The sequence below is a fragment of the Oncorhynchus gorbuscha genome, linkage group LG07 (assembly GCF_021184085.1).
Source record: "Oncorhynchus gorbuscha isolate QuinsamMale2020 ecotype Even-year linkage group LG07, OgorEven_v1.0, whole genome shotgun sequence".
Taxonomy (NCBI): domain Eukaryota; kingdom Metazoa; phylum Chordata; class Actinopteri; order Salmoniformes; family Salmonidae; genus Oncorhynchus; species Oncorhynchus gorbuscha.
Genome location: NC_060179.1, coordinates 54,651,209 through 54,670,635, shown reverse-complemented (window position 1 = coordinate 54,670,635; position 19,427 = coordinate 54,651,209). Strand labels below are relative to the sequence as shown.

The 19,427-nt window shown below is 44.4% G+C and overlaps 1 protein-coding gene across 5 annotated transcripts in view; it reads left to right on the top strand.

The window, feature by feature from the left end:
- The window catches only part of pcdh15b (protocadherin-related 15b), a 230,847-nt gene that overhangs the window by 116,791 nt on the left and 94,629 nt on the right, over positions 1-19,427 (top strand). For all 5 annotated transcript variants that reach the window (XM_046356770.1, XM_046356773.1, XM_046356772.1 and 2 more), the window contains 6 exons: positions 5,992-6,141; positions 7,071-7,264; positions 9,255-9,387; positions 9,827-9,906; positions 14,035-14,128; positions 19,035-19,163. In XM_046356770.1, coding sequence (XP_046212726.1) covers positions 5,992-6,141; positions 7,071-7,264; positions 9,255-9,387; positions 9,827-9,906; positions 14,035-14,128; positions 19,035-19,163 — 780 coding nt within the window. The remainder of the gene's footprint in view (positions 1-5,991; positions 6,142-7,070; positions 7,265-9,254; positions 9,388-9,826; positions 9,907-14,034; positions 14,129-19,034; positions 19,164-19,427) is intronic.

Sequence of the window (19,427 nt, the reverse complement as noted above, 5' to 3'; positions counted from 1 at the left end):
TGTATTCCACATCGTATCCTCAGCCAACAGCATGCAGGGTTATTTTAGGTTTTATCTGGTAATGATGGGGTGCATCACAATCTTTCCCCAAACTTTATGACCATTGGGATAGAACAATGGTGTTCATCTTCAAGTAATAATCCTCTATTGTTGCTCACACCAAAGTCTCCCGCTTCCCTCTGCCCAGTTGGCACAGGGCCTGTGTGTGTGTGTGTGTGTGTGTGTGTGTGTGTGTGTGTGTGTGTGTGTGTGTGTGTGTGTGTGTGTGTGTGTGTGTGTGTGTGTGTGTGTGTGTGTGTGTGTGTGTGAGTGTGAGTGTGAGTGTGAGTGTGAGTGTTTTTGTGTGTGTGTGTGTGTGCCTGAGTGTTTTTGTGTAGGCTAACATACTCCAATATGTAAGTAAAAAGTGAAAGCAATCACTGTAAAAGCACTCATTGACAAATGTTACTGTGCTAAAAGATAACAGTGACTGATTAATGTAATGTGATGCAGTAGCCTCTCATTAAGTATTTGTGCAATCCCCTGAGCCATCGCCTACAAAGTTTCAATAATGAAACAATACTCACCAATAACTGAGCTTTCATGCAAGAGTAAAACTCTCTGCGGCTGGCTAGTGCACAGTTACCAGCTGGAAGACCATGATAAAGCACCGAACAGCAGAGCGCAGTCCAGCACAGCACAGCAGAGTTCAGCACAGAGCAGTTAAGTACAGCATAGCACAGCTCAGAACAGCATAGTTCAGCACAGAACAGCTCAGTATAGTCCACTGCATGACACGGAACAGCACAGCGCAGCAGAGTTCAGCACAGAACAGCTCAGTATAGTCCACTACATGACAGCGCAGCAGAGTTCAGCACAAAACAGTTAAGCCGTAGCACAGCTCAGAACAGAATAGTTCAGCTCAGCAGAAAACAGCACAGCAACACACAGGTTAACACAGCACACTGCTAACCTCAGTACTATTCCTCAGTATGTTTGATGATGTATTCTTCCTTCAGCTCAAACTGGCACCAGGTTATTCGCTGTTCCCTCCAGATCAGATAGACCTGTTTATTTGAGGAAGTGTCGCCTAACAGCTGTATCATTCAGCCTGAGAGCCGTAGTCTTGTCAGGGTTTGAAATTGCCAAGTGCCATGTCATCAGAAACCATAATTGGAATTTGTCCTAAGAACTTTGGAGGTTTTGGAGTTTCATTTTTCCTGCTCACCTTTACCACTCTGTTTTAAGAATTGAGAGATGTTCTTTCTTTTTAGCAATCTGATCAAATCCAAATGAAATCAAATCCAATATTATTTGTCACATCCGCAGAATACAACAGGTGTCGACTTCACTGTGAAATGCTTACCTGCAAGCCCTTAACCAACAATGCAGTTTTAAGAAAATTGAGTTTAGAATATATATTTTATTATTAACATTTTTTAAGTAACACAATAAAATAACAACAAGGAGGCTATATACAGGGGGTACAGTACCAAGTCAATGTACAGGGGTACAGGTTAGTCAAAATAATTTGCACATGGGTAAAGTGACTACATTGATAATAAACAGTGAGTAGCAGCAGTGTAAAAACAAATGTCAATGCAAATACTCTGGGTGGCCATTTAATTAATTGTTGACCAGTTTAATGGCTTGAGGGTAGAAGATGTTAAGGAGCTTTGTAGACCTAGACATGGCGCTCTGGTATCGCTTGCCATGTGGTAACAGAGAGAACAGTCTATGACTTTGACAATTGACTATGACAATATTTTGGGCCTTCCTCTGACACCCCAGCGATGGCCCCAGCGATATACTGGGCTGTATTGTCAGATGCTGAGCAGTTGCCATACCAGGCGGTGTTGCAACCGATCAGGATGCTCTCGATGGTGCAGCTGTATAACTTTTTGAGGATCTTCGGACCCATGCCAAATCTTTTCAGTCTCTTGAGGGGGAAAAGGCGTTGTCGTGCCCTCTTCACAACTTTCTTGGTGTGTTTGGACCATGATAGTTTGTTGGTGATGTGGACACCAAGGAACTTGAAACTCTCAACCTGCTCCACTACAGCCCCGTCAATGTGAATGGGTGCATGTTCGGCCTTCCTTTTCCTGTAGTCCACGATCCTCCCCTTTGTCTTGCTCACGTTGAGGGAGATATTGTTTTTCTGGTACCACACTGCCAGTTCTCTGACCTCCTCCCAAATGGCTGTCTCATCGTTGTCAGTGATCAGGCTTACCACCACTGTGTCGTCAGCAATCTTAATGATGGTGTTGGAGTCGTGCTTGGCCACACAGTCGTGGGAGAACAGGGAGTAGAGGAGGGGACTAAGCACGCACCCCTGAGGGGCCCTGTGTTGAGGATCAGCGTGGCAGATGTGCTGTTGCCTACCCTTACCACCTGCGGGTGGCCTGTCAGGAGGTCCAAGATACAGTTGGAGAGGGAGGTGTTTAGGCCAAGGGTCCTTAGCTTAGTAATGAGCTTTGTGGGCACTATCGTGTTGCATGCTGAACTGTAGTCAATGAACAGCATTCTCACATAGGTGTTCCTTTTGTCCAGGTGGGAAAGGGCAGTGTGAAGTGCAATTGAGATTGCGTCATCTGTGGATCTGTTAAGACGGTATGCGAATTGAAGTGTGTCTAGGGTTTCTGTGATGATTTGGTTGATGTGAGCCATGACCAGCCATTCAAAGCACTTCATTGCTACTGACATGAGTGCCAGGGGGCGGTAGTAATTTAGGCAGGTTACCGTCGCTTTCTTGGGCACAGGTACTATGGTGGTCTGCTTGAATAATGTAGGTATTATAGACTCGGTCAGGGAGAGGTTGAACATGTCAGTGAAGACACTTGCCAGTTGGTACGGCGCATGCTCTGGGTACGCGTCCTGGCAATCTGTCTAGTCCTGCAGCCTTGTGAATGTTGACCTGTTTAAATGCTCTCATGCATGCTTCCGTGTTGCTTGCCTCGAAGCAAGCAGAAAAGGCATTTAGCTCGTTGGCTATGCTCGCATCACTGGGCAGCTCGCGGCTGGATTTCCCTTTGTATTCTAATATTTTTCAAACCCTTCCACATCCGACCGGCATTGGATTCTAGTCTGTGCTAATAAAACAGTCCTGTAGCATAGTATCCTCGTCGTCTGACCACTTGCGTATTGAGCGAGTCACTGGTACTTCCCGCTATAGTTTTAGTAAGCATGAATCAGGAGGATAGAATTATGGTCAGATTTTCCAAATGGAGGGTGAGGGGAAGGTTTATACATGTCTGTGTGTGTGGAGTAAAGGTGGTCTAGAGATTTTTTCCCCTCTGGTTGCGCATGTGGCATGCTGGTAGAAATGAAGTAAAATGGATTTAAGTTTGCCTGCATTAAAGTCCCCGGCCACATGGAGCGCTGCTTCTGGATGAGCATTTTCCTGTTTGCTTATGGCCTTATACAGCTCATTGAGTGCGGTCTTGCTGCCAGCATTGGTTTGTGTTGGTAAATAGATGGCTACTTGAAATATAGATGAAAAGTCTTATCAAGAAGCACTCTACCTGAGGCGAGCAATACCTCGAGACTACCTTAATATTAGACATTGCTCACCAATTATTATTGACAAATAGACACATACCCCCACCCCTCGTCTTACCGGATGTAGCTGTTTTGTCCTGCCGATGCACAGAAAAGCCAGCCAACTGTATAATATCTGTGTCGTCGTTCAGCCATGACTCGGTGAAACATAAGATAATACCGTTTTTAATGTCCCATTGGTAGGATAGTCTCGAACGGAGCTCATCCAGTTTATTCACCAGTGATTGCACGTTGGCCAATAGAACGGATGGTAGAGCCGGGTTACCCTCTTGCCGGTGAATTCTCACAAGGCACACTGATCTCCGCCCCCTGTATTTCCTTATTTTCTTTATGCAAATGACAGGGATTTGTCTGGGAGCAACATCATATAATCTTTGCCCAGTTCGAGGTGAGTAATCTCGGTTCTGATATCCAGAAGCTCTTTTCGGTCATAAGAGACGGTAGCATCAACATTATGTACAAAATAAGTTACAAACAAATGTGAAAAAACACACAAAATAGCACATTTGTTTTGGAGCCTGTAAAATAGCAGCCATCCCCTCCGGCGGCCATTCTTATTGATAAGGCAATGTCTTATCGATTGACTGTGCCTGTCTGACAGTATGTTAATACAGCAGGATCAACTCTGTTTTCGTCAAAAACCATCAGAATATGAAATAATAGTGCAAAGAAGATCCAGAAGACTTCTCTGAATGCAAATATTGGTGTGCTGCTCCCTTCAGCCCTAATTCTGTGGGACGTGGTTTTAGCATTCTGTTAGCATTTCGATCACTTGGAGTTGGCCTTGTCCTGGCAGTCACCGAATGATTAAAACACTGAGAACAAGCACGCTTGTCTGGGAGTTACTATGCTGAGTTAAATGATGGATTCGTCTCACATACGAATGCTTCCCAGTCAGTCAGTGCCTCAATGTGTTTCCCCTCTCCATCATTACCATGAAGATATCCATGTGGATGTGTCTCGATGGGTTTTTAATTCCGATACATATTCAGTCAGCGTATGTTTACTTGATTTCATTCAAATGACAAATGGCACTGAATCTGTTATGCTACCCACCCTGAAAGACGCCCTTCCTGCCAGTCAGAATACAACCACAGCTACAACAACCACTACCCACCTAATGATGGCTTAGTGCTTAAAATAATCATTTTGCCTCTGTCTTGCCATGAGGATTTGTACTGTTATGTTGTTGGGAGCTGGTAGAGGTTTTTATAGTGCTAACTTGTCTCAGACTAAAGCGGAGACAAGAGCCTCATAATGTCAAGGGTAGAGCATTGCACGGGAAACTCAGAGGAGAAAACAACTCTGACGTTTTCTCTCCCCACCGCCACATCCTGCTGGAACAGTGTGTTGCTAAGCACTATAGACATTAAGAAATACTAAAGGGATGTCTCTGGATTCCGGTTTCCGCTAGCACTTACCACTGTGTTTACCTGTGGGCTTTTTTTTAGCTGCTTCCGCCATTGTTTTGTGGGGAAGATCACAATGGTGGCGAAATAAGTAGCTTTAATTCAAAAAGTTAATGGGGGAGAGCTTTGAACATCCCATTGGGACAAATGGTGTTTTATCTCCGCCTCCACTGAGGATCATTGTGCTTTTCTCGCTGTTTGATGCTTGTTAGCGTGTTCTTTTTTTTCCTTTAAAAAAAACCCAGTCTTAGTCTTGTTTTATCCATGTGATCGGTTGTGTTCTATGTGGAAGTTCACAGTCAGATACTGCTTCACACACACACACACACACACACACACACACACACACACACACACACACACACACACACACACACACACACACACACACACACACACACACACACACACACACACACACACACACACACACACACACACACACACACACACACACACACACACACTAGTGAAGCTTAAGAGTATTAATTAGCAAAGGCACATTAAAGGGTCTGTTCAATTTATCTAATGAAAAAACAACATTGGTATGCCAATCATGATTCGAGTTGTAAGAGCAGTGTAGTCTTCATTACTGTAAGTCGTTTTTAAGCCAATAGGCCCTGTTTAGTCAGTGTGATGAATTCATATCTCTGTGTAAATTGATTTTTAGTAAGGTTATTGCTCTCAATCTTGCAATTTTCTTTTTACCATTGGTCACCATCCTTGTCTTCCTTTTCTCTCCTGTGACTGTGACTCTCCGGGTCTAACCCATTGTTCGTGACATGACAGAACATGTCATGGGTTATATAGTGTCTCTACTGTATACATACAGTATATCATGCATTAGCATTGTTTGACTGTTTCCTAGATATTCTCAACAGGCTGTTCAAAAGTTCATTCCTCAATGGTTTCTCTGAAGGTGTTTGATCATTTCCCTCTCGCTCCTCGTCTCCCCTTCTCTCTCCTTCTTTCCTTCCTCTTCTATCTATCTCTGTCTGTCTCTCTCCCCCTCCTGCCCCCCCCCCCCTCTCTCTCTTCTCTATAGATGATGGCTTCAGACGGAGTTCAGGAGAGCCCTACAGTGACTGTTCATATCACAGTGATTGATGCCAACGACAACACACCAACCTTCCTCAACTCCTCCTACAGTGTTCATGTTTACACAGACATTCAGCCAGGGGAAACAGTATTACAGGTAATCAATACGCTATACTCACTCGCTGATTTCCCAAACGAACCACCCACTTAGAGTAATAGCGTTAGTAAACCTAATTTATTAATGAATTGTAGCTGGAATAATTGTGGCAGCAGACTGTTTGGCTTAGCTCTCAGCAGGCTGCTGCCATAGGCTGTTCCCCTCTGTGCCCAGGGAAGATTGTGGGTAATTTGTTATAACCCCTGTTTTGCAGTCTGAGCATGAGCCCAGTTCAGTCGCAGGGAACAAAAGACTGACAGAAAAGGTCAAGTCCAGGCAGTTACATCTCTGTTTCCGATCAGAAGACTTCCTCTCATAGCAAGCCAGGTTAGGCTGGTTAGGCTTCAGAAACATGCGTTAATAAGGACAGTTATGAGTTAACTCTTTGTCTGCTGAATGACTTAATGAGTCAGAGACATCTTTGAGTTACAGTACGTAAAGTCTTAGAATGGCATATGGCGAAAATTACACTAAAGATGTTGTAGTCATGCTTTTGTTTAGTCACATACTGTAGCTTTCTGTTTGTTTTAAACACATTCATGTTTTGAGGTTTCTATTCATGTGTGGCCACTTATTTACACATCACAGTGAGTTGAATATGAAGTACTATATGTTGTACAGAGATGATGCTAATGTTATAAGGTATTTCTGTGTTTGATTTTGATAGTAGTCTCTACCTTCTTATTTCAAATTTGCTGACCATATATGCTATTGATTTGTAATACGCCCGAACACGAGACGTTTAATTACGCATTAGATATGTTTAAGAATAATATCAGCGCTGAATTTGCATGTTCCTTGAAATCTGGGGGGAAAATTGGTATAGATTGCCTTCCCCTAGTGATGTCCCTGGGCCTAGGACGACTGTGGACACTGTCGATGGAGACTTACGGGGAAATGATGTGGCTCCTCTCCTGTATCCCTTTCAGCTGACGGCCCTGGATGCTGACGAGGGCCCCAACGGGCTGGTGACCTACAAGATCCTGGCGGGGAATCAAGGCCACTTCGCCATCAATAACCGCTCGGGAGTGATCACTGTGATGCCTGGCATCTCCCTGGCCGTGGGACACTCCTATTCCCTGACCGTGAAGGCCATGGATAACGGCCCAGAGTCCCAGAGGAGGTGAGGCTATTAGGGAGCCCTGGGGGGGCCCGAGGGATGGGAGGCTGGAGGGGAGGATAGGGAGGGCTGGGTGTTGAGCAGGGCCGTGGAGAGGTAGAGAGGTGGTGGTGGCTGGAAACTGGTGGAGACTGTAAAGGCTGAGAGCCACAGAGGACCAGGTACTTTCCATTGCGTTTGCAGCAGCCACAGCCTCCCTCCCTTGCTGCCGTTCTCCCTCTTTCCCTCTTTCCCTCTTGCCCTCTGTCACCCCCCCTCTCTCCTTTTTTTTATGTATCTCTCTCTCTCTGTCCCTCTCTCTTGCACTGTTAAATCGATAGTGTTCTGCAGGATAACACATTCTGCTGTGGAAATATCCCTGTAACAATGTGCTGATAGATATTACTCTCAAGACTGACCCATCTGGTACCCAAAGCGGAAATGAGAGGCTTTTCACAATAATTGGCAATGCCCACCCTCCCAACTCAATTCAATCTGTGTCGCCTTTGTGCCCTCTGTAATGCTTGGTGGCCACAGAATCAATATAGCTCAATATACTAACATAGAAAGAGATTTTTTTTTCAGGAAATGTAGTGAATTGGGAACTAACTGGTGCCTGAGTTCAATAGGAAAAACATTAAGGCACCCACTGGGGGGTTTCTGTGGCCTCAGTTCACTGGTGGGTTTCTGTGGCCTCAGTTCACTGGGGGGTTTCTGTGGCCTCAGTCCACAGGGGGTTTCTGTGGCCTCAGTCCACTGGGGGGTTTCTGTGGCCTCAGTCCACTGGGGGGTTTCTGTGGCCTCAGTCCACTGGGGGTTTCTGTGGTCTCAGTCCATTGGGGGGGTCTGTGGCCTCAGTCCACTGGGGGGTTTCTGTGGCCTCAGTCCACTGGGGGTTTCTGTGGTCTCAGTCCATTGGGGGGGGGTCTGTGGCAGCAGGTTTTGGAATTTCGTCTTCCCTGAAACACGGCCAGGTAAAAGTTTCATCACACAAAGAACCTTGGAAGCCTTTCTTTTGAGAAGTAAAGGACAGAGACACAAAATAAAACTGTGATGATGATTATTAGGGGTGTGAATACGTAAAAAGTCTGGAGTGCCATCTTGTCGAGCAGGGAAATAAATGCTGATAATATCAAAGCCAGCAGGTGTGTAATTATTTGCATTGGCCAGATGGAGCTTCAACCATGGACGGTTGAAAACCCAGAGAAAAAAAACCAAAACATTTCACTGCTCAGGTTCAAAGCTTTACGAAAGGGAGAGTTGTCCCTGGCTTACAGGGCACTGTTTGTAGCATGTCTAGGATCAGAACATGCTGCCGATCCATCAAAACCATTTGAGTCATGTTTAGCAGGTTTTGATTCATGCCCCATTGGGAAAAAGTCTTCAAATAACAAGTCTCAAGAAGTCCCCCATATTGTCTTTCTGAAATTGACTTGTAAAAGTGGCTGTAATCATTCAATGATGTTTATGTTCAGGCCCGACTCGGACACTTGGGGCTTAATGTTCTGTACACAAATGTCATTTCACTTTTGTTTGGTGATGAACCAGGTGAGAACAGCATCCAGCGACGCGGTTCGTTCACGCGTACAATGATGTCTGAGTGAAGAAACAGTGTTGGTTGTTTGAAATAACGTCTTTGTTTTTGTAATGTCGCAAATGGACGTGGCTCTTTCGGCCAACTCTGGATTTCAGCCTACGTACAGTACCCAGCAGCTGTTTGATCTGCAGTCATATGGATCTTCTTGCAAAACACACCCTAACAAACCCGAAACAAACACCCACAGCCAATAACATTGCATCTGTGTGTACCCTACATCCCACACACCAATTGTCGTACTGTAAACAAAACCCTCCCACAGTCTCGGTCTTTCAGAATCGAAGCTCTTGGAGGACAGTTAAAGTTGATAAAAGTGCTTCTTGATTGTAAAAATGTACACCAACGAATTTAACCCGCGTTCATCTGGGTTTTTTCCACCAGAATTAATTTAACACCCATCCTTATCTCCCCTCCCAGGAGCTCCATCACCACCGTGTACATTGAGGTGCTCCCACCCAACAACCAGAGCCCCCCACGCTTTCCCCGCTTCCTCTACAGCCTGGAGGTCAGCGAGGCCATGAGGACCGGCGCCACTCTCCTCCACCTGCAGGTGAGCCTGGGGACGAGGCTTCTTCACAATACCACACTCTTCTTTAGTTCAGACCTAGCGTGATGAACTCTGAACTCTTATCTAGAGGGTGACATTTGGCGTTGGCGGTGGGATCCCCTTCGGAACATTTCGTGTATACAGCCGATGAGCTCTTAACAATGGCTTCTTTTTTAGTCTGTACCAAAAGGGACTGAGACCAATGTTACTGTCTATTCTGTTTGAGAAGAAATGGTTCGAGCTGTTTATTTAGACCACTCAGACTGTAGACGTCGCTACTGTGTTGTTGTCCGCTAATACTACCAAACTATTGTTTGTAATGTATCAAGTGGAAATGGACCCGGATACTGCTGAGTAAAGTCATTTAGAATTCTTCATTGTCTGTTGTGCAATTGGGTTTGATTTGACATGAACAAGGCTCTCTGTCTCTGTGTCTCCACAGGCGAAGGACCGTGAAAGAGATCCTATTACCTATAGCATCCAGAGCGGAGATTCCCACCACCTCTTCGAGCTCTCCCGAACGTGCGTAAGCTTATTTTAGTCATCAACAACACCTACCTGTATTATCGTGGAGGATTTATTCATGAATCTTTGCCGGCGGTAGTGTTACCCTGTTACAGAGGAGTCGATATAGGGGAAAGGGTTTTGGATTGTGTTTTGCCATGATGTGTGATCTGTAGTAAACTGAATTGCTCTCTCAGAAGCTCTCCGCGAGACACGAGGGGCTGAAAATGTAGATACAATTCTCCCTGGCATCTCAAATACATAATTAATAAGTGATAAATGAATAAAAACCAAAACAATTCTCTCCCAGTTTGAAAATCTGACCAAATATCAGATTATACAGTAGTCGTCCCAAGGTTACTCTGAGCTTCACTTTTGGTATTGGCGGGAAAAGTATTGGTGCCTTGGCTTAAATATTTCCTCTTACAATTTCATAGATTTAATCCAAGCCTGCAATAAGATTTGCTGGGATTTTTTTAGGGAGCACTGTTCTATGTTTAGCGGCGAAGGAAGCCTTCTCCCCCTGGGGCTTTGGAGTAGAGCTATTACTCGTACTCAACAATTAGATCCAGAGCTGAATGGCCCTGATTTATTTATAAAAAATGGTACCCTGTCCTCCCTAGTGGCGCAGCGGTCTAAGGCAGTGCATCATAGTGCTTGTGGTGTCACTACAGACCTGGGTTTAATCCCAGGCTGTGTCACAACCGGCCGTGACCGGGAGTCGTATAGGGCGAACACACGATTGGCCCTGTGCCATCCGGGTTAGGGGAGGGTTTGGCCAGGGGGGCTTTACTTGGTTCATTGCGCTCTAGCGACTCCTTGTGGTGGGCCGTTCGCCTGCAGGCTGACTTCAGTCGTCAGTTGAATGGTGTTTCCTCCGACACATTGGTGCAGCTGGCTTCCAGGTTAAGGGGGCGCGTGTTAAGAAGCGCGGTTTGGCAGGTCATGTTTCGGAGGAAGCATAACTCGACCTTCACCTCTCCCGAGCTCGTTGGGGAGCGATGAGACAAGACCGTAATTGAAGATATATATATTTCATTTAAATGTTGTATTATTTGAACCTTTATTTAACTAGGCAAGTCAGTTAAGAACAAATTATTTTTTACAATGATGGCCTAGGAACAATGGATTAACTGCCTTGTTCAGGGGCAGAACGATAGATTAATAATAATAATAATAATAATAATAATATATGCCATTTAGCAGACGCTTTTATCCAAAGCGACTTACAGTCATGTGTGCATACATTCTACGTATGGGTGGTCCGGGGGATCGAACCCACTACCCTGGCGTTACAAGCGCCATGCTCTACCAACTGAGCTACAGATTATTACCTTGTCAGCTCAGGGATTTGATCCAACAACCTTTAGGTTACTGGCGCAACGCTCAAACCACTAGGATATATCACAAAATTGGGGAGAAGAAGGGGGTAAAATACAAAAAAGTATAACAATATGGGGACCCGAACCCGAATGGACCCGACTACCGACTACAACCGGACCTAGACCCGACCATACCCAAATGTAACAAAAAATAATGGTTTATTTATTTTTTAGTCATTTAGCAAAGGCTCTTATCCAGAGCAACTTACAGGTGCAATTAGGGTTTAGTGCCTTGCTGAAGGGCACATCAACATGTTTTTTTACCTAGTCGGCTCTGAGATTTGAAGCAGCAACCTTTACAGTTACTGGCCCAATGCTCTTAACTGCTAGGCTACCTGGCAAGCAGCTACTTTTGTTAACAAATATTTCTTTATATCTTTGCTAGGCCTTCTACAAATCAATAAATATGCTCTAGGCCGTTGTTGGGTCCATTCAGATCCACTCGGGTCTATCAGCTCTAGTTACATAGACCCGATAACCGATAGCAATCAAACAGGACTCGACCCGCACCTGATGGACAAGTTTGAATTTTGGACCCGAACCCACTCGGTCTTGGGTCGGGTCTCAGGTAGACCTCTAAGAGCTATCCCTCTGCTCTCTCTCTATCTCTCTCCCTCTTTCCCCCCCACCCTCTCTCTCTCTCTCTTTCTCTCTCCATTTTTCTCTGCAATAACCAGCACATTGCCATGCAGTCATAACTGTGCTACCGGAGGCCACTTCAATCAAAGCTCCAAACTCAAATTGTCATCGTGCCTCTCCTGTTGCAGACTGTCAGGTTCAAGAAATTGCATACACCACAACTCCAAAATGTTAATAAGCCCTGCGCCTGTCTCCGTCTCCTCAATGAAGAGGCAAATGAAAACAGTAGGGGACAAGCTCCCCAGTCCTAGAGGGGATGAGCTAAAGTTTATCCCATTATATAGCCCCTATTTATGGATACATCCCAATAGATTCACGTGCCTATCACAACACATTGTATCCCCATTGTCATACCACTGAGCCAGTTCTTGCATATTTATCTGTTTCTTTCGAAAGAAAGCTCTCTTTATCCAACTGGTACAGCTAAGGAGTTGATTGTTTACAAGACGGTCTTACAAGTTACCCATTCGATTGCTTTGTATTAGACGTAAAACGTCAGCATGTCAAGACTTTAAGTCCGCTGTAGAGGTAACTGTGATCAGAGACCTGCCTGCGTCTCATCGCCAGCGTGATGCCAGAAACGGGCAGGCCTTACAGATCACAATCTGTTGAATAACCTCTGCTCTGTGTTGCCTCTTAGTGGGCCTCAGATGATATCTTTAATACTCTCTTAGTTATTCAGCACTTCAAAACAACACCCTTGTGAATGAGGTTCTCTCACATGCTGGATCTGATCCAGTTTGCTTTTCCAGCTGCTAATAATCATGATATTTCATTCAGCTTGGCATTATCATCATCCTTGATATTTTCGAATGGGAGGATGATTGTGTGTGTGTGTGTGTGTGTGCGTGTAGAGACAATGCTCTCTATGAATAGCTTATAAATATTACACGAGAGCCGTGGCGGCAGCATTTGAGGTGCCGCTTTGCGTTTGTCTAATTCATTTTAACAGGGGCATATCATTCCACTATGGTCCTCACGGAGCTCGTATCCCTCTTAGGATGTGTGCACCCGGTCTCTTAGAATCGTCTGATTATGAACCGTTAAAAATACTGAGTTAAAAAGTACCTCTAATATCTGATTAATGCGTGTCTAAATGACAGCTGGTGAGTAGCCATCAGAAAACTACAAGTAGAGGGACAATCGAGATGCGTGGTCGGCAGACGCGTTTCCTTAGGTGGCTGTACATTGCCCTCTAGTTTGGGCTCATCTCTGAGAGCTGTCGAGAACATTAAAGGGTTATTTGGCTGTCCCCGTAGGAGTACCCTTTGGAGAAGCATTTTTGGCTATAGGTAGAACACTTTGGATTCCGGGGTGGAACCCCTGGAAATAAAGTGGTTCTACCTGGAACCAAAAAGGGTTCTCTTATGGGGACAGCCAAATAACCCTTTTGGAACCTTTTTTTTCCTACGAGTGTAGAGCTGACAGCAGATAATCATCCCATGTATTGAAACACTCAGGGATCGCTCTGTGAGAGGGCTGAAACCACTGCTGTATGCATGCCGAGAGTGCCCCACACCGAATGACCGTGCACTGTCAATTCTACAAAGCATGTGTGTGTGTGTTAGGCTACAGTAGTTTGTCAAAGTGCCAACATATAACTCTCCTCTGTCGGCAGAACGAGAGAAGGAGCTTCCGTTTCATTCTAATGTGCTGGCGGGTCCACATGCCCCACAGTATCCGACGTGCATGTAATTGAATAGCCAGATTTACATAAACCCCCATTATAAACCACATACAAGCAAAAAAATAAACGGTGGTTTTGCATTAGAAGGAAAAAATAATCTGCTTACACTGACAAAGTTGTGATTTTGGGCCAATTGAAACCTGTCTCAATTGTGATTCAATCATTTGTTGAAATGTTCACATTCACAATGTCTGAATGCAGACTTTGATGCATTTCTGTCTCCTTCACGTCTTCTTGTTTTTGTGTGGGTATTGTTTATCACTACATGAGATCTGTTTGATTTAGGAACCCTGAAAGCTTCTGGCTCAGCGGGAAGCAGAGTCAGTGGGAAAGTTTCACGAAAGCTGCAAATGGACTGTATTGAATGATGTGAGTGTGTCGTGGTCTGGTGGTGGTTTAGTGAAAAAGAACCACCGTGTCTCCGTCTCTTCTCCCCAGGTCAGGGCTTTTGGTCCTGGGCAAACCGCTGGACAGGGAGACCGAGGATCGCTACACTCTCATTGTAACAGCCTCAGATGGCTATCCGGACGGGGTAAGCTTGCGTCAATTGACCTTCTATCCATCTATCCGTTCATCTATTCTCCGTCATAAATGATTTCATTTATCCATTAATCTGTGTGCTGTCTCACCATCAATCAATTTATTGTGTTCATTCATCTATTCGATCCATTCAGTTAAGTGGATGGCAGGTTGTGTATCTAGCCTTTTTTTACTGTGTAGGCCATTGGTCTGCAGGCCATTGTTTTGATAGGATCCTGGCCAAACTGCAGGAGCAGGGATTTATGTACAGTAAATGATAATAACAAGGAATAAGACGTTGCATAACAGGAACGGGGGTTGTTAGGTGAAAATCGGGGTTGATTTCAAATCCAGTCTAATAATGCAATAGTGGTATTTGTCATCAATCATGGCCCCCTTTAATGGTTGTATCCAGTGTTGAGAAAATGTGAATGGTCTCAAAAGCCTTTGACGCATCCACCTACATCCCTCTAATGACGGCTAAAGATATTGCCTTGTCGTTGCATATCCCGGTGTCCAAAACATCTCTTTCGATATCACACTTAACGAGGAAGCCAGCAGACCGATTCATGTGGCATTACTCTCTTTGATGCCAGCGGCGGCATATTTAATGCAGGTGTGACACGTTACCGCGGCTGACCTTTATGGAAATGAATACAAACGTCTCCCTTCCGGCACACTCTGATACCTGAAGCACCTCCCCCGAGATTGAATCACTTAATTGGCCAATATTCTCAGAGCTGGTCTCTCTCACCTAGTGGAGAGGGGACCTCTCATCCTCTTCTTAAAAGAGTAGTCCAGTGTGGTTGGTTGTCTCATGCAAGTAAAATGAGACAGCGGACAGTGAGTACCAGTAAAACCTCCCTCCTCTGCGCTCGCCAGCATTCTCCTCCCCTCTGTGCCCCCCACGTTTCCACTTATTCTATAAGACATTGAGCAAAGTTTAAACTGCAGCCTGAGCGGGTAGGGTAAAGGCAGAGACTGAGGCCTTTAAAATTCATTGACCTTTCCAAATCAGCTGGTCATTAGCCAAGCTAATAAACAGTCCTGTAGGGACTAGGGAAGGATTTCTGGCTTAGGAGACACACACACACACACACACACACACACACACACACACACACACACACACACACACACACACACACACACACACACACACACACACACACACACACACACACACACACACACACACACACACACACACACACACACACACACACACCACTGTCACTGACTCTCCAGAATTGTTTGACCTCCCTTCCTGGTGATGTTTCCTACTGGATGGGGCGTGTATTTCTCTAGGCACCTGCAGGTGTGCCAGAGGGGCCTGGAGGGCCCGGGGCTAGCCAATATTATCTGATGAGGACCACATTAGAGGGAGACCGACAGTATCTATTATACAGTCATATCAGAGGTGTCAGATAACACTCTGTTACAGATGATAAATACTGGTCGTACTGTTTGGTCTTAAAGGGCAATCAGCAGTTCTTATATCCATTTAATTATATGGATGTCCATTGATTCATTGATTCTTGAAGAATTTGACTCGTAAATGCCTCGTAAGCTTAGTTCAACTGTCGTACCCCATCAAAACCTTTTTTCCCCCAATGTTTTTAAACAAAGTAAATATTAACAAACGCTATATAGCCTCAAAACATGGTTAAAGCTGTCATTTTGATATCATGGATGGTCCAGTTTTTGTATCCTTTACTTGGTCTATGAATTTGAGAGTGGTCACACTCTCCAACCCCATCCCTTAGCATTTTACGAAATGGGGGGCGGGGAGTATGCCTTGTTATTGTTTCTACTGCTGATTACCACTTGGAAGAGAAAATGCAGTTTTGGTCCTAAACAAAGCGTGAGTGTTTACCTTTTTCAAAGTGCACATGCTGTGCACCATTGTTTTCATGTCAAACAATAGTCCTGAATTTCCTATGTATTTGTCCAGTTCACTCATTACTACCTTCCTCGCTCCAAATAAATGTTTCCTGTAGCGCGGAGATGTTTTGCATCGTGAAGTTTCGCCTCATGAATAATCCCAGCCTCTCTCAAATGCTCTTTCTGACATGACAAAACAGTGGAAAATAACACAAACCTTCTCTTTGGATTATTCCTCACCTTTTCATTCCCCTGGGTGTGTCGCGGGAAGGAATATCTTTTGATGTTCTTTCAAAGCTACATGCGGAGAAGAGAATGAGGAAGTGAGACATTAGGAAGGGATGATGCAAAGGGAAGAGATCGACCTGCTGTGAGGACACACCTGCACACTTTTCTCCCCTCCATTCTTACGCTGACGAAGGGAAGCCATATGTTCTGGGCTAATGGCGGTTTAGTCTTTCCCGTAGGCTGGTGCTCTAACGTACGGCCTGATTTGGGTTACCGGTGTGAATACCGCTAAGGAATTAGCTATAGCTCTATCTTCCTAACGACCTACTGGTTGCTAATTTATTCTGTGCTGTAATTGGTTGTTTAAAAAAAATGTTGAATCGTCGGGCTGTTAGACAAAAGACGGAGAACCTCTGAATGATGCAACCATCTGTCTGGCTCTGACAATTACTGTATTATCTGGTCATTCAATGAGGAATTGACCTGTTTGGATATTGTGTTTTGTTTGATAGCCGCAGTTTCTTCACAAAGGAGGAGATTGGGGGCTTTGGTCTTTGTGATCCATCACAGACCTCATTAATCAGCATCAACATGATGGCCCAGAGCCTTATTAAATGTTCTGCTCTGATACCGCCAGCCTAAAAACGAGCTAATTGGAGAATCCATCATATTTGTGAAACAGTCCGTCAGTAAGAACACACCCAGTCAGTCTGTAGCGTCACAGACCACGGATGAAACCTTTAAGGGCTGAGATGTTAGATGACCGGCAGTGATCAGTCTTCCTTCCTCCCACGGTCTGGTAATGGTTCAGGATCACTTTAAATTGAAGAGAAGTCACGGTGATGGGTTATGTACAGATTAACTTTCCACACTGAAATGATGGCTTTTAAATACCACACCTCTATAGAAAGCAGGCTTAATGTGGATCTGACACCGTTTAACCAAACAGATCATCAGTATATTGGTCTAAAATATCACGTTTGCAGTTTGTGCTTTAAAACCAATTTCATAAGAGGTTTAAAAAAAATTTAAAGTTACTTTTCAGATCACTTTATTGTTCAATTGCACATAAGGTCCAACCAAAACTTTGGACAAAAAGGGCAGTGATTGGGAGCCTCAACACAATCGATCTAGCGATGCAGTAGCGATGTGGTTAAGGCTATACCTTATCTATTATGTATGGTCTACTACTTATTTAGCAAGCTAGCTATATGACTTGATAGCTAAGTCATTTAACTCGCTAGAACCTAAAATGACACAGAGCCTTGTAGCTAGCTGGCAGGATGTCATGTTGTTATTGGGCTGGGGGGCACTGCAGGAGGCCGAGCAGGCTACTATTCCCCATCTGAGAAGTTTTACTGTCCTCCGTGCTAGATTTGAACTCATATGGTTCAGGCTAACGTTGTTGTTGTTCTGGATAGGCAACTGAAGGAGAGATGTTGCGCTGTTCCGTTGCCTGTCCAGTGGAGTGCAACATCAAAGTGCCGTTGGCATGGCTTATTTGCCTAATCTAGCAGTGATTGGTTATGGCACACCGGTCTGTGTAGATTCTGGCCCAGGACAAGACCGACAAGTTTGTATTCCTTTTTATTTACTACATTTCTATGAATGGCCCAACGCGCACGGCTGCTTTCCCATTAATATTACTATTAGAAAGCTCACCAATTCCTGACTCTACGTCATTTCCAAACGTTCTATGAAATGTATGAAAACATGACATTCTATGTTCTCGCTTCTCACACAATGAAAAATGTTGTCTTATTTTTCCCTAGGTTGTACATTATATGAGCATATTTGAATAAGATTTGATGGTACTAAATATGTCTGTTCCACTTTAGGTAGTGTGATGGAGTACCTTGATTAATTAACTTGCCTTCTTTGCACTAACACTCGCACGTGTCTTTTCTTACTAGCACAGACTTTGCTGATAGCTACTTTTATTGAGGAAAAATGTACTTCCTATGACTGTGATATGTGGTTGTCCCACCTAGCTATCTTAAGATGGATGCGCCAACTGTAAATTGCTCTGGATAAGAGCGTCTGCTAAATGACAAAAAAAAACTAATGTGATTACCTGCACCTGTTGACCTGGATGAGCTTCCTGGATTCTGTTATTCTATCGGGGGAAACGTGTAGCTAGAAGTCAAAAGGGCATTGATTTGATTAATTCGGGTTTTATAAAAGCCTTGAACTCCATGTTTTATTTTCTATAATAGACTGCAAGTCGCTATGGTCACAGGATGCTCTCGTAGCCAGCTCAAGATTATCCGGAGCCGGGTACTGCGATTGCCGTCCCTGTGTCCTGGTTTCTGAAGAGATTTAATGTGCTACATCTACACGGCTCAGTCGTCTTGTTAATCAAGTGATAATTTCGACAAGATGCACCGTCTGAAAGAACCTACGACTAAATGTGTTGGGTTTGGGAGCATCTCGTTGTCATATCAAACACAAAAATGCTAATTCACCTAAAGCGGAGGAGATTTGTCATTCATCACACGATGGCGAATGCAAATACATCAGTGTTATTGCAAGAGCTATAGCAGTTAATCAGGTAACAAGTGGTTTTGTTGATGACAACCCACCCAGGCTCTGAATAATGAAACCAAATGTATTATTTGATTAGAGAGTTTAAGAATGACATAGAATGCATTCACGCACATGCTGATTGGGTCAGGCATGACATACGGAGAAGTCTGCCGGTGCTTTTAAGCTTTCAGAGAAAGAACTCCTGCTGATTTGCTCTTGCCAGAGGCTTTGTTTCGAAGCAGAGATCAATAACTGTGTTGTTTTTATCCTGCGCCTTCCAGACCTCCACGGCTACTGTGAATGTTGTGGTCACTGATGTCAACGACAATGACCCCGTCTTCGATCCACTCGTGCCCCAAAACGTAACAGTTACAGAGGAGGAGGCCGACTCTTTTGTGGGCCAAGTAAAGGTAAGTCTGCGTTTATGTTTACACTGTTTACTGTGTGGCGTTTACTGTATCATCCACATTGCTGGCTCATACATAGCCCCTTGTATAATGCACTCATGTTAAGATCTGTCTGATGAATAAGTCAGTGTACTGTTGCTGGCTTGCCCTGTAGAGTAATGTTTCTGTTGCACTGAATCTATCAACATGTAAATTGCAGCTTGTATAAGCAGGCATACTGTCCATGGGGCCTTTGACATTGAAATAGTCTGTCCCATGCGATTTAAC